Here is a 14,644-nt window from a genome sequence, read left to right as displayed (position 1 = left end):
TATATAATAATAAAATCATACGATTTTTTTTCTCTTGTTGATACAAAATTTTTAATAAAAACAATTTTATTTTGAAATGAAAGAAATTTATTATTATTATTTAATTTAAAAAAAATTATTCAAAATCACAAATTAAAATTATTTTATTTATTATTATTAGAAGATTAATATATATATAAAATAATAATATATACATAAAATAAACAATCATTATTACTTATTGAAAATATCAAATAAATAATTCTAGGTCCTTGACATATTTGTCGCGTTCACATAGTGAATAATAATCAACTGATCGAAAGTTAGGTAACGATTTTGCATAAATTGATCAATTACAAATTAAAGAAATAAACATAAAATGAAAATGAAAATGAAATTATTATTATTAAATCAACAATTAATTGTTGATTTCATCATACTTATTAAATCAATTACACAATCACATACATTTTTCTTCTGTTAATAATTAATAATTTTTATTTTAATATTTATTTGATTTTAATATTTAATTATTACTATTTATTCTTGCTTATTATCATATAAATGTGATTCTGTAATTGATGTAATTGATTATAGAAAAATTAATTCAAATTTCAGTAATTGATTTTTAAAGAAAAAAAAATATTATATTCTATAAAATTTTACATATTTTATTTTCAATATTGTAAATGAAAAATTCTTCCCATTCTTACATATATTTATGGAACATATATATATATTTTTATGTATAGATAATAATTAAAAAATAATAATCTTACATATTATTAAATATTTATTAATAATATAACATTTTATACGCATTGCTTAAAATTATATAAAATTTATTGCATTTATACGATTTTTTAATAATAAAATATGATATTAATCATATAACATTAACATAATTTAAAAAATTAAAAAATTTTTTATTTTATAACATTTTAATTATATTCTTCTTCAAAAAATATTTCTATATAGTAAATAATAAATTTTTCTATATAGTAGATCCAAGTTAATTGTTGATTTCATCATCTACATCATCTACATATTGATCACTTCTATTTTTTATAGAAAAGTGAATTATTCTGAAAGATAATTGAAATTAAACTAATAAATTGATAATTGAAATTTAGTTTGATAATTTTTTTTATATTTCCTATATAATTTACTTACAAAATAAGAAATAGAACAAATATTTGAGTGATAAATGTCAGCCAATAAATTGAGCTAGGTGCTGAGTTTATAGTTGCATTATATAGTTGAGAATATAATATGCTGCTGAATAAAGGTACTGCATTATCACAGACTGATAGAATGGCAAATATTTTTCCTATGAATTATTTGAAAAGTTATAATTTATAATTTAAAAAATTATTGTAATAATATTTTATGAAGATATTATTATTAGAAAATTTTATCATCAGAATTTTATTATCAGAATTTTTATGTAAAAATATATAATTAAAAAATTGTTAAAATCGTATATTATTGTAACAATTACTTGGAAAATTAAAATTTAGAAAAATTGCGGTTATTAAAAAAAATAATAAATTAAATTATAATTGAATTTTATATATATAAGGAAATTTGTATAACTTGAAGAAAATTGTTAATTTCAAAAGAACATAATATACCTCGTTCTTCTATTGTTACAAGTTTTGAGGTCATTGATCTCAAAACTGGTGCTACTATTGGTCCTAATGCAGCTACACCAGCACCTGAAATAAAACTTTTTTATAAATTTGAAATTAAATTGATTAATTATATTTTATAATCTATTTCTAAAATTTTAAAAATTTTTTTTATTATATTAAAGAATAAAATTACTTAAGTAAAATTAGTTATTTTTAATTAATAATTTATATATATAATTATATAATTTAATTACCAACGTAGAATAATTCTGGTATTTTTGCCAATGCAAATATTATTCTTCCAGAAGCATGAGCAATGGCTCCAATAGTCACGATTATAGTATCTCTGATTTTCATTAGTTTACTCATAATTGGTACGCCGATTAACATCGCTGAAATAAAGATACAGTTACGTCAATATAATATCGTAATTACTTAATAATTATTTCTCAAAGATATTATTATTAGTGAAAGTTCTTCTGTAACTAGTAATTTCTGCTTTCACTAAAATAATAGAAAATATGAATTAGTTCAAGATTTGTTTTTTTTTATGCATAAAATATGATATAATCTAACCTATGACATCGTAATTTTTAATCGCTTCAAAAATTTTATAGTCATTATAAAAAAAATCTGTATTTCTTATAATTAATTCTTATAATTATATAATTTTTATTTTCTGAGAATTTTCTATTTTTTCTATTTTTAAAATACTAAAATATGAATATTGAATATTTTCTTTATTTTAATTTCTGAATTATCTTAATAATAATAACATTTATCTTTAAAAGAAAGTTACTAATTTGTTTTGAATAAATCTAATATTCATCATAAATTGTCATTGAGATCAAATTTTTCAGAAACTGACCTAAGACAAAAGTACTTGATTGGAATGTTCTAAAATTGCTATATGTGTTCACATCCCACTTAAATTTTAATTGAGTATATAGAAAACTCATAGGTTTTTCATCTCTTTGGAAAACATATAACATCATGATGATCAATAGAAACAACAAGTGAAGTTTTCCATGATTTGGCCTAGTCTTTATCACTGTTTTTATAGTTGCTATTATATGTTTTTTGTCAAAAAAATCAGTTAATAGATTAGTACCCATTAGTACTTGTTGCTGAGGCAATGTTTGCCATTTTAGCTTAATCAATGAATATAAAATAGCTAGAAATAGAAGAGAAGCATTTATGATAAACATGATTGTGTAGGATTTGTTGACCACATTAGTATAGATATAGGAACCCAAAGCCACACCTGAAATGGAATTTAAATCACTTATCTTATATTTATACATACTCCTTAATATTTGTATAATAATTACTTATTTTTTATTAACTCATTTTATAAAAGTCATTATATCTATTATATTTTTCCAAAACTTTAATTATAAATAAAATTTTATTTACCAGTTGGCATAGTACTAAGATAAATCACATCTAAAATAGTAATTCTCAGAGTTCTTTGTTGAATAGATGATATATCTGATATGTATGCGAAACAACTTCCAAAAATGACCACATCTCCTCCCAACATTCCCATGGGCAGAGTTGCAAAATATACAACAGTATTTAGATTCCATGTGTCCATCATGGAATTGATCACAATCATAAAAGAATAGATGAATTTTCCTAATAGTCCCATTATTAATGGTAATTTTCTACCTCGACGATCACTCCAGTTACCATAAAAAAAGGCTAATATTATAGGAACTACATGGCCTGCTATGTTATTCCATTGATGAAAATTTGAGACTGTGAGCTGTTTCCAATTTTTAATTTAAATTTTTTTTATTCAATTATATAATTTTAAGTTTCAAATATATATAGATATAATTTTCAATACTTTTCTTATTATAAGTTTTATTATTATTTATATATTTTTTTTTATTTTATTAATATATTTTCTCTATATTACTATACTTTCTTCGTTTCTTTCTTTATTATTTATTTTCTGTAATTATCTTTATTATGATATTAATTGCAGATTGAAATTATTTTGGAAAAACAAAAATTCTATAAAAATATTCTAATTAAAATATTATATTCAAAAATATCAATAAAATTCCATATCATTCAAAAATTTTTATCTTTTAGAAATTTTTTTTTGTTTATTTTAATTATCGAGCAGATAATATCATTAATTATACAATTATATTGTTATCTTCATCTCATATTTTTTCGAGAATTTTTTTTTAAATATTTTATTACCTGTACTGCAGTTTTTATAGTCTCATTGTCGTTCAGATTCGAACAAATTTTTTCCGAATAACCATGATCGACTCGACAAGATTTATAAACAAAAAAAGCCTGTTCCACTACTGATGTGATCATGAAGGCCATCATGAACAACCACATTGTTGGTTCCACCGATACATTTTTTATCCATTCGAAGAATTTTTTCCATTTTTTGTCGCTTTCATTTTCGTTTAGTCTTAACTGTAAAAAATTGCAAAATTATTTTTTTTTAATAAATTGATCATAAAAAGAAAATTCATTTTTTTATTATTATTATATTATATAATATGTAATAATATATAATAAAAAAAACGAATTAAAATATTTCATAAAATAATAATTTAGAAAAGTAGGATATATAATTTAGAAATATGTAAATATTTTCGTGAATTTATTTTAATTATATAAAATTATTATCGCGATATTACGCAAACAATATTTACATGCATATGCATAAATTAATCAATATTATTCTTTATGCTCTATTTAAATGAACAATTATATTTAATATAGTTATTTAACATACAACTTAATAACACTAAATAATTATTTTAAAGAATTAAAAATAATATATTATATATTATATTTATTACTATTCATATGTAATAATAGTAAAAAAAAAGTTAAAATAATTTTGTATTTCTTTAAAAAACAAAAAAATAAAAAAATAAATACAAAAATAAAAAAAAAATTATAAAATAAAAAATAGAAAAAGAAAATAATAATTCTAAAACTATTGCTAATTTGTTTACCTCGTTTTCCATAATTGTTGTTTATTTTATAATAAAATTAGATTATGAAAATTCTTTTAAATCTTTTTATGCCCATAGATTTTGTCACGTAATCATTATCTTACGTTAGCTAAATAAAATAATGCTTATAATTTTATGTTAAAATTCCATTCTCAGATTGCAACTCAGATTAAACTCTGAAAATTGTGCTAAAAAAATTTTCTTTAGAAAAATGAATATTATTAAAAATTTGTTTTTTATTAACTATTAATAATGATTTTTTTTTTTTAGCAATTACTCTTCATTTCAATAATTTTTTATGATAAAAATATAGTTATGAATTCCTTTTTTAATAATAATAACTTATGATAATATTATCTAATATTATATAATATTATTACAATAAAGTTTCAAATTAATTAGAAATATTTTAATATATAAGTTGAAAAAAACATATAGTACATTCAAAAGTATATTCAAAATGTAAAATACAGATAAAAAAAAATGCTAATTGATAACAGTTAAGCAAATAATAGAATTAGTTAAACAAAAACAATTTCTGATGGAAACAGTAAACATTCGTGATAAGCGTAATTTGCGTATTCATTATGTTGTATTATTGATGCAATTAACATTACATATTATTTCTTTTTTTTTTCATATTAAAACATACACTAATTAAATTTATACAAAATAATTTTGATACAATATTATATAATTTATTGAACAAATCGGTCAATTAGTATGATTATTATTAGCTTAATGTTTATTTTATAAAATTTATGTCAATTCAAATCTAATTTTTTCATATTACGATGATCTAAAAAATTTGATTAGAAATAAAATTTTAAAATCTCTATCTATATATCGAAATGTAATAACATATAATAAGTAAATAAATATTGATATAATAACATATAATAATACCGAGCAAAAAAAATTAATATATTATTATATTAAAAATTATTATTTTAATATATTAAAAACATATTATTATATATATTAAAAACATATTAAAAAAATTAAAATAATAAACAAAATTTTTGCTCAAATAATAGAATCTTTCTTATCTTAAAAATTATTTTTAATATTTTTGCAATTAATTTATTAAAAATTAAATAGTGAAATATAAATGCAAATAATAAAATGTAAATTATAATAAAAATTACAATTTAAAAATATAATACATATTAAGAGCATAAAACACTATTTTCTTAAGATAAAAGAAATATATTATGCTTTAGATAAATTATTATATTATCAATTTTAATTATAAATATTGACATCTATATAGAAATCTAAATGACGACAAAAAAATTAAGCATCTTCAAAATATCATTCAAATCAATCATAATGAATAAATAAAAAACAAAAATCAAATGACAAAAAAAATTCAATGTTCTGTTAACATTGATTCTTAATATAACATAGCATACATGCAATATATATACATATATACATGAATTTGCTTTCTCACGTGTGTTAGCCATCAATCAATTTAGTCGTCCGGTTACATAATGAAGTCACAATAGAAACACTAATTAATAAAAAATAATATTTTTACAATCATATCAAGATTAGAAGAGAAACATAACTTCTCGTTACATCACACAAATAGTACTAACACGATACACGTGTTACATATCCTTCCAAAAGAACAACATTATCGATCATGCAGCAGAGATACCAACATTTAAGATTTAAATAGCTCTAAATGATTATAATAGGAAATTTGACAAAAATTTCTAGTTTTCATTCACTATATATTGTATAGAAGAGATTTAAAATTTGGTTTTAGTTTTAAAATTAATTTAAAACTAACTTAATAATCTTAAAATTAACTTAAATTTTAAAATTTTAAAAAATAATATTATATTTAATAATTGTAATAATAGATTCTAGAAAAGAATTATTTATTTATAAATTTTTACAATTTTTTTTTTTGATATTATATCATAAAAAATTATATTTCAAAAGACTTTTTTGATAAATGATAAAAATATATATATATATATATACATGTATATATATTTATATTACATATCAATATTACGTTAACACAACTTTTTTTGTTACTTGATAATTTTCATTATTATGATTAAAGAAAAAAAATTTTTTTTTTATTTCTTTAAAATTTTTTTAATATATTAGAAATATTTAAAAGATATTCTTTCGTTTTATATTTTTTTATAATCAACTGGATATATAAAATTTTTCTCTCATAGTCTAATTATTCCATATTAATTCTAATCTATAAATAGAATCAATTTCTCATATAATAAAATTAATAATAATAATTTTTCAATATAACAAAATTAAACAAAATAAACTGATTGATTTTTTAATAAAAATTTATTTCATGTTATTCCTGGCAAATCACATCGCGCAAGTAATAACTACAATAATATTCATTATGGACTTAGGTTTTGCGTTTAGGCCATTAAGAAATTACACGAAAGAGGAAGTATAATGATTATCCGTAAATCTGATGAAATCCTCAAATTGACTGGTTTCCAGTGCCATTATAGGACGAGTATTGCAGAAAAGTTCGAAAAAGAATTTTCTATTACAAATTGTGTTCTATTAAAATTTCATTTGTTAAAATTCTACAAAGAACAATTTTTTGATCTTTTTTTTTTTTTTTATTTTCCTATTTTTTGGAATTTTTTTTTTTTTTCAAGTGCTTTGACGAAGAATTTCTACAACACCAGTCATAACAGCAATATTTCATTTATATGATACACTTTATCTCTAGAAAGCTAAGACATCTTAGTTAGGCTTATACACTTATAATTAGACTTGATATGATTTTTTTTTCTTTTAATTTTATATTACAGATGCTTTCATAGAACAAGAAATTTCTACTTTAATACCATAATAAATTTCAACACTTTAATAAAAATAAAATTGTGCGTATGTATATTCTAATATCTTTAAATTTATCGATTAAAATAAAAAACGATTACATACAAATTTTTGAAATTTTTTGTAAAAGCATCTGTAAAACGATATCTTGTTTTAATCTATCGAACGATGGCCCGCGGTCGGTTCGATCGTAACGTCGATTAACATTTATCAACATAGCTGGACCTGCCAGCAACATTAAAATATGTATTTCTTTGTGATGAGGAAACATTCATTATAGGCTCGCTCTATTAGCTCGAGATGAATTTCAATGACTAATAAGACTCTTTGGAAAGTTACACATTCATCGCGATAAACATTAGAACGATTAATTCATTTCTAAATTTATCTTTACAATAAATCAAACCCGTTGCAATAATATTTTTAAATATTATTTTATTCAAAAAATAAAATTACGATATCATATGTATATAATATTTATTAAAAATTATAAAAATTGGCAAATTATAAAAATTTGTCATTGAAATTGAGATAAGAAAATTGAATTTCAAAAGAAAAAAAAAAATAGATACGAAAAATACTAGATCTTATTCATTCTGATCTAATTTCTACTAGTTTTATTATTGCACCAGGTTCTGATTTTTCATTACTTTATTGATTACGTATGTCAAAACATTTATTTTATCGAGTGATTTATTTATAATTATAATCTTCGTTATTATTTATAATTATAATTTTCGTTCATTAGGAATTATCTCGTAATAAATGTATATCGTGGAAAAATTACTTGCGACATGTTTTTTGATTTATTCTGTATACACGATATTACGACGTATGTAGTCAATGAAATAAATAAAAAATAATTTTACATATGTAATTATACATAAAATATCAAAACAGATAAAGAATTTGGAAATAAAAATCATGAATGATACAATATATCAATGACAATATTAATGAATATTTTTTGATATTTAAATGAATTTAATAACTCGAAAAACATGATAATATGTTAGATATATTTGACAAAAATCATAATAAATGTAATACATTTTATTTAAAAATAGAAAAAAAAAACATAATATTAGAATTTAAAAATTTTTGAGAAAAATGAAAATATTTCTCAAAATATAATTATGAATTTTTATAAATATTTATCAATATATGATGAAAATAATGATACAAATATCTTAAGTTATAATATGTTTTTTAATTATCAGAATTAGTATCAATAAAAATTTAAGAAAAATTTTATTCAAAATCACTTAAATTTCTAAAGATTTAAAATTTTAAATTATAAGAGGCTAAATATTATATAATGAACGTATCGTATTTATATTTACAAATAATATTGAACATAAAGAAATCACATTTGTCATTGAATCAAAAGAAGATTATGAAACAATGAAGCAATACGGTATTGATATACATATGTATAGAACACAGTTTTGGTTGCTTAGAACGTATTATGCAACCATACGCGGCATTGTTTAGTCGATAGACACTATCTACTATTAGACCGAATCGCACTGTGCAGAAACGCGTGTATTATCTTATCTAAAATATTTAAAAAGAATATACACATACATATATGTATATATATATATATATATATATATGTATGTATATGATTCTTTTCTTACATGTGATTAAAAAACTCATTAATCGACGCATTTCGTCGACGAAACAAGATTAAAAAAAAGAGAAATGTAAAAATAGCGAGTCTTTTTTTCTCTTTTCCTTCAATAGTTTCTCGCGTCTCCATTTTTTCTCTCATTCATTCTTGTCTTTAATTCCTATAAACTTGCCGTGGTCCCGTTTCGTTTTTTGAACGAAATTTCTATATTAAAAATCCAACCACGGTTTCGTTGTATCGAGCTTCTCATATTAATCTCTCGTTATTGACTAGAAGAATGTGCATAAGCTAACAGCCAGACTGTTATCCTATATCTCCAATTTCATGTTAATTCATTTTATTTTTAATATTTATTTTACGATTGTCACATTTTTTTTCATAAAAATTTCAAAAATTCGAATTTTTGAATTTTGGAAATTATATTTATATAGACTTATTTTTTATTTTATTATATCTTTATTAGAAAATTTATATAATTTAATATAATTTAATATAATTCTGAATTGACATCTTTATTTTTTTATTCATATTTAAAATTGTTATTCATTATTCATAAATTTTCATTATAAAACCGAATTAAAATAGTTAAAATAGTTTATAAATATTAAATTAAAAAATTAGTCTTGCTGTCAGCTTTCAAAGATTATTCCCCGGAATAGAATCGAAACATCTAATCACACATAGAATAGCGAGATACGACTTTAAGTACAAGTCATCTTTTCCCAAAATAGGGAGATACGGAAATATCCGAGTTTACACGATTTTCCGTTTGCGTTTCTAACTTATGACTAATCGACGAGTTTTGGAGATCGATTGAACCGCATTAAGGACGGCAGTCGGCGGTCGTGAGACAAAGAAAGAAACAATCGAATATTTCTCTCTTCCACGCTTCCAATAAATCAGATTTTCCAAATCAAATTGCCTTTGAATCACAGACAACCAATTTCGTTGACAACCAATTTTTTTTCTTAAATTCATTGCATTTCTTTCAAAATATTTATCAATAAAAAAAAAAGACAAATAATAATTATCTGACAAAATATAGGAAGTGTTAATATATTCATGGAATATTTTTGAAGAATCGATTTTAGAGATAAATAAATATAAAAATTGAAATATATGAAAATATATGAAAATGTCGAGACTAATTTATCTAAGTTATAAGGAATTAAAGTTGCGCTAGATGAAGCGAAATAAAAATATAACGACACAATAGCGTGACAGAGATATCTCAGTTCATTTAACGCAAATTCAATTGCTTTTAATTTAACTTCAATAAACTTCAATTGACATTTCTGTACACCAACTTTTGTACTTTGATCTCTAGAATCGATCCTCAAAATATATTTTCACGAACATATGAACATTTGTAGAACGTATATGATTATTCTAACACTATTTCCTCCGATTTGAACGTGTCAATGAAAACGTAACATCGACGAAACGAGTTGTCAAAAATTCGAAGGTGCAAAGTACAAGTTTTTGAGAATAAAACTCTCGAAAATTGTTCTCGAGATTATTTTTTACAAATAGATAACGTAACGTCTACTACTAAAATAATAACTGCTCGTATCTTCAAATCTTCCTCTTCATTTTTTCCCTTGTAACAGTTTTCAAATGATCTAGGTGCCTTGAAAAATATTGCGCACGCAATAGAATTTTCTCTCGATCCGCTTCTCATCTCGAAGGATTGTTTCACAGCAACGTTGACCCAGCTATAGATCAAGTCTTCTTCGTCGACACTGAGCCATCCAGATTGAAATTATTGACAGAAGTTATTCTCTCCTCGTTGATATCGTTGAGGATGCTCGCCTTGGTTGGATCACGAGGACCGTCGAGGAAATAGGTGACCATGCTACCCTTTCCTTTCACTTGGATGGTACCACGACAAGTGAGCGGATATCCTTTCGCGATCAGGATGTCTCGAACCTCTTGGGTGACCTGAATTCCATCCAACACGCCCGTAGACTCCATCCTCGAGGCCACGTTCACCGCGTTACCCCAAATGTCGTATTGCGGCTTCCGGGCGCCTATCACTCCGGCAACCACCTACACGAAAAAACAAAAAGATTCATTTATTATTAGAATTCTATTTTTAAAAAAAATATTTTATTAAATTGTTTCAATATTATATTATATAGGTCCAAAAGATTCGTTTATTAACATTCTATGTTTATTAATTATTTAAAAAATTAATTATTAATTTATTTATTAATTATTTCAAAAAAGAATATTCTGTTAAATTTTGTTAATATTAATGTAAATTCGAAACACTCGTTTAAATTCTATGTAAAAGTATTTTTGAAAGAAAGTATTTTATATATCTATAAATAAATAATGTATTTAAATTTTTCTTTACACGGAGGGAACAAAATTATTATAATTATTACAAGTTATTTGAATATTAGAAAATTAAGAAGAAAAAGGATATCATCGTGTTCTAATACTTCACTGTATCGGAAATATTGAATATTTTCGAGTTTAAAATTTTTAATTTTTCCAGAATTGAATTTACTTCTCACCAAATACCAAAGTGTATTTTATCTTCTCTCGTCTAGTTCGGGTCAAATAAGGCGCTTTCGTGAATATTGTAAAAGCTAGTCGAAAATTGATTGACGTTACCGGTCCAATATTGATGCCCACACGCAACCGGAAGTTGTTAAAGCTGTGCTCATTAACGGAAGCCAGCTGTTCGCGTATCCTCAGAGCGTAGTCCGCCATCGCAGTCACGTGTTTGTAATCTTTCATGTCGCAGGTGCTTTTCGTCAAACCTGCGAAAAGAATGGTAGAAAAATTCACTTTTGAAATTAACTATCTTTCGGAAGAAAACGAGAAAACTCGACTTCTTGGGAAAAATAAAAATTATTTCAACATAATATTGAGTAAGGAGAGAATTAAAATTATCTATTAAAAGAAATGTAATAATAACGAGTGAATTATTCTTGTAAAATTTTCAGACATTGTTTGGACATTATTGGTCATTGAACAATATAAAGCTTCGTAATTAATTTACGTAAATTGTTTGATTTAATAAATCATTCGAACGGATAGGGAAACGAAATCACCAGTTAATCATTCTACGTGATTCAATAGGAACACGTCAATATGGATATGTTATTAAATATTAAGTACATAAACACAATAATATAGTCAAATTATTGAGTATAAATCAATTGATACGTGTTAATCTATTCTTCGGAAATAAAATAAAATTTGAAAGATATGATCGAGGAAATGAATTTAAGAATTATTATTTCAAAAATTCTCTTTCTAAAAGATAATTCAACATTATCAAAAAAAAAAAAAAAGAAAAGAAGAAGTAATTATATAAAAAAAAAATATTGCTTATAAATTCTCAATTTTTCTTTTTCAAAAAAATTACTTTAAAAGATATTTCCAAGAATTTCCAACACAAGAAGATCCACAACTTTTTCGAAAAAGATAAGCGCGGAACTACGCGGACGAAAAAGAAACGAAAATTCCCGGAAGGGAGAGATAAAAATTACAAGAGAGATTACAAAGAAATAACAACCGAAAAAGGATAAAAATTTTTTTTCTTTTTTCAAGAAAAGAAAAATGGCCCTTCGTTGACGAAATATGGAAAATAATGGGAGAAACGGTTTGTACACATATACACAGGAGAACAGACGTGGCGAATTTTAATCAGCGCCTCGTTGAATATAATATGGGGTGAAAAAGGAAGTTGATGGCTTACCGGATGCAGCCATGTACGTGGCCCCCGTACTCTTGATCTTCTCGATGTATTTGTACGGCTCCTCGGCGAGCAACTCGTCAAAATCGGCTATGATCTCGTTCAAGAGTCTGAGACACTCGACACCCTCGTTATTCGCCTCCAATTCTACGTAGAACTCCGAAAAGTTTGGTATCGAGGCGAACATTATGCAAACGAAGTCGCATTGTTCGTGGTACAGTTCCTGGAAAATGTTAATTTCGTGGAAGAATGAACGGCGATGAAACGACGCGATCTAATTAAGGATATTACGGAATCTTTGATTTTTTACAGATTTTTTCCGGATAGGAAAAGACCGATCGGAAGTTTTTGGAACGAAATTTTCGAGGATTTGAGAGAGACGAAAAGAAATAATTTGAACGATTGGTAGTTGAGGATTGTTTAAATAAATTGAATTGATTGGAAGAGATAATTTGATAGGCTTTGCTATGAAAAGAAAGGCATTTGAATAATGTCGAGGATTATTTTGATGAATTGGTCGGATTGGAAGTTTATAGAAGAGAAAATTTTAAAAGAAAGGAATTTCAATGTTATTGGAATTATTTAAATCGATTGATTGAAAATTTTGGAAAAGAGAGGAATAATTTAATCGACCTCAATTTAGAGGAAAATTGTTTTACGTGATCTCATTTGTAAAATAAGAATAATAAATTATTAATTGCGAAATTAGTTTCAAATCTTCATTTTTATTTTTCATTTTTATTAAAAATGAATTTGTATATAAAGATCAGAATATTTGGAATATCGGTCAATATTTTTTATTTCTTTGCAATGTTATTAATAGCTTTGAGAAAGAGTATCATATAAAAGTATTTTTGTTAATTTTCTTACGTCTGAATTAACCGTAGACAGGAAGTGGGCTGCTACATGTTCCGGAAGTATGTTCGCCAGTAGTTTTTGATTATAGGCCTTCAAATGTTCCATTTCCTCTTTCTCCTCCGTAGCTTGGAGTTTCCATAGAAAGTCCAGTCTGCGTATATTTATCAATAAAGTTCATCGAATAAATTATTTAACAAATTATTCATCCATTCATAATTTCTTCTTCAAGTAGAAAAAAAAATTAAATTTTTAAAATATTATACAACTGAATGAATGAAGTACAATAGATACCTATAAGTAGCTTCTGTGTGTTGGGAATGGGCAATCAAGCAAGTCATAAAGAAAACTACCAGAACACCTGCCAGCCACCTTCCAGTCAATTCCACGTCTCTCTCGTGTACGGCTTCATAGATGCTGATAGCTAAGTAGCAAGCAACTACTAAGCTTAGTATAGCCACTTTGAATACCGACGTTAAAATTTGATAGACTGCACAGGTTATCATGACTAGCATCACCAGTACTGGGAAAAGCTACAATTAATACATAGCTTGTCATAAATAAACCAGAATGTAATAAATTAAATTTGAGTAAATTCGATGCATTGTCAGCTTTGTTTAACTTAAATAATTCTGATTGTGGTTAATTTAGACTTGAGAAATACCATTTTGGCTTAAGAAAAGCTGCTTGGCTTTAAATCAAGGTAGAATAATAGATTTTAATAGATTTTAAGCTTAACTTGGATTCATCATCTTTTTAACAAGATCATAATCAATTTACTAATTATTAAATACAATAGTGCGCGCTTAATTATTGTGTTTAATTATGACTTTAAAAACTTAAAATACAAACAATCGAGCAATCAAGAAAAAATTCGCAAAATATTTATATTTGATGCAATATTTATACTTGATATTACCATAATATCATTTTTTTATTCCGAATTATCATATGAAAAATTTTGTATAATATATATGTAATTATTTCT

General features: G+C 23.7%; 2 protein-coding genes across 8 annotated transcripts in view; both read right to left on the bottom strand.

The window, feature by feature from the left end:
* Positions 1 to 856: 856 nt before the first annotated feature.
* On the bottom strand, positions 857 to 6,204 carry LOC122717103 (thymic stromal cotransporter homolog). 7 transcript variants are annotated; one of them, XM_043940845.1, is made up of 9 exons: positions 6,066 to 6,204; positions 4,610 to 4,797; positions 3,831 to 4,058; positions 3,030 to 3,381; positions 2,482 to 2,877; positions 1,868 to 2,005; positions 1,614 to 1,697; positions 1,153 to 1,309; positions 857 to 1,064 (listed from the first exon to the last, which is right to left on the bottom strand). In XM_043940845.1, exons 2-9 carry the CDS (start codon positions 4,619 to 4,621, stop codon positions 992 to 994), a joined length of 1,440 nt encoding a protein of 479 aa, XP_043796780.1. In that variant the 5' UTR covers positions 4,622 to 4,797; positions 6,066 to 6,204; the 3' UTR covers positions 857 to 991. The 7 variants fall into 7 exon arrangements, with proteins under 7 accessions (XP_043796780.1, XP_043796785.1, XP_043796781.1 ...); XM_043940850.1 differs by having other exon boundaries at positions 4,610 to 4,718; positions 6,048 to 6,195; XM_043940846.1 differs by having other exon boundaries at positions 6,048 to 6,190.
* A 4,016-nt stretch (positions 6,205 to 10,220) lies between these two features.
* LOC122717101 (adenylate cyclase type 6) overlaps positions 10,221 to 14,644 on the bottom strand; it is an 89,441-nt gene continuing 85,017 nt past the window's right edge. The window contains exons 18-22 of the mRNA XM_043940840.1: positions 13,951 to 14,189; positions 13,672 to 13,810; positions 12,805 to 13,024; positions 11,712 to 11,860; positions 10,221 to 11,138 (exon numbers count right to left, since the gene is read on the bottom strand). Coding sequence (XP_043796775.1) covers positions 10,812 to 11,138; positions 11,712 to 11,860; positions 12,805 to 13,024; positions 13,672 to 13,810; positions 13,951 to 14,189 — 1,074 coding nt within the window. The 3' untranslated portion in view covers positions 10,221 to 10,811. The remainder of the gene's footprint in view (positions 11,139 to 11,711; positions 11,861 to 12,804; positions 13,025 to 13,671; positions 13,811 to 13,950; positions 14,190 to 14,644) is intronic.

This window comes from Apis laboriosa, unplaced genomic scaffold, assembly GCF_014066325.1.
Source record: "Apis laboriosa isolate Shangri-la unplaced genomic scaffold, ASM1406632v1 scaffold4_cov146, whole genome shotgun sequence".
NCBI lineage: Eukaryota > Metazoa > Arthropoda > Insecta > Hymenoptera > Apidae > Apis > Apis laboriosa.
Note: the sequence above shows the minus strand (reverse complement) of the source record. Positions and strands in the feature narration are given on the sequence as shown.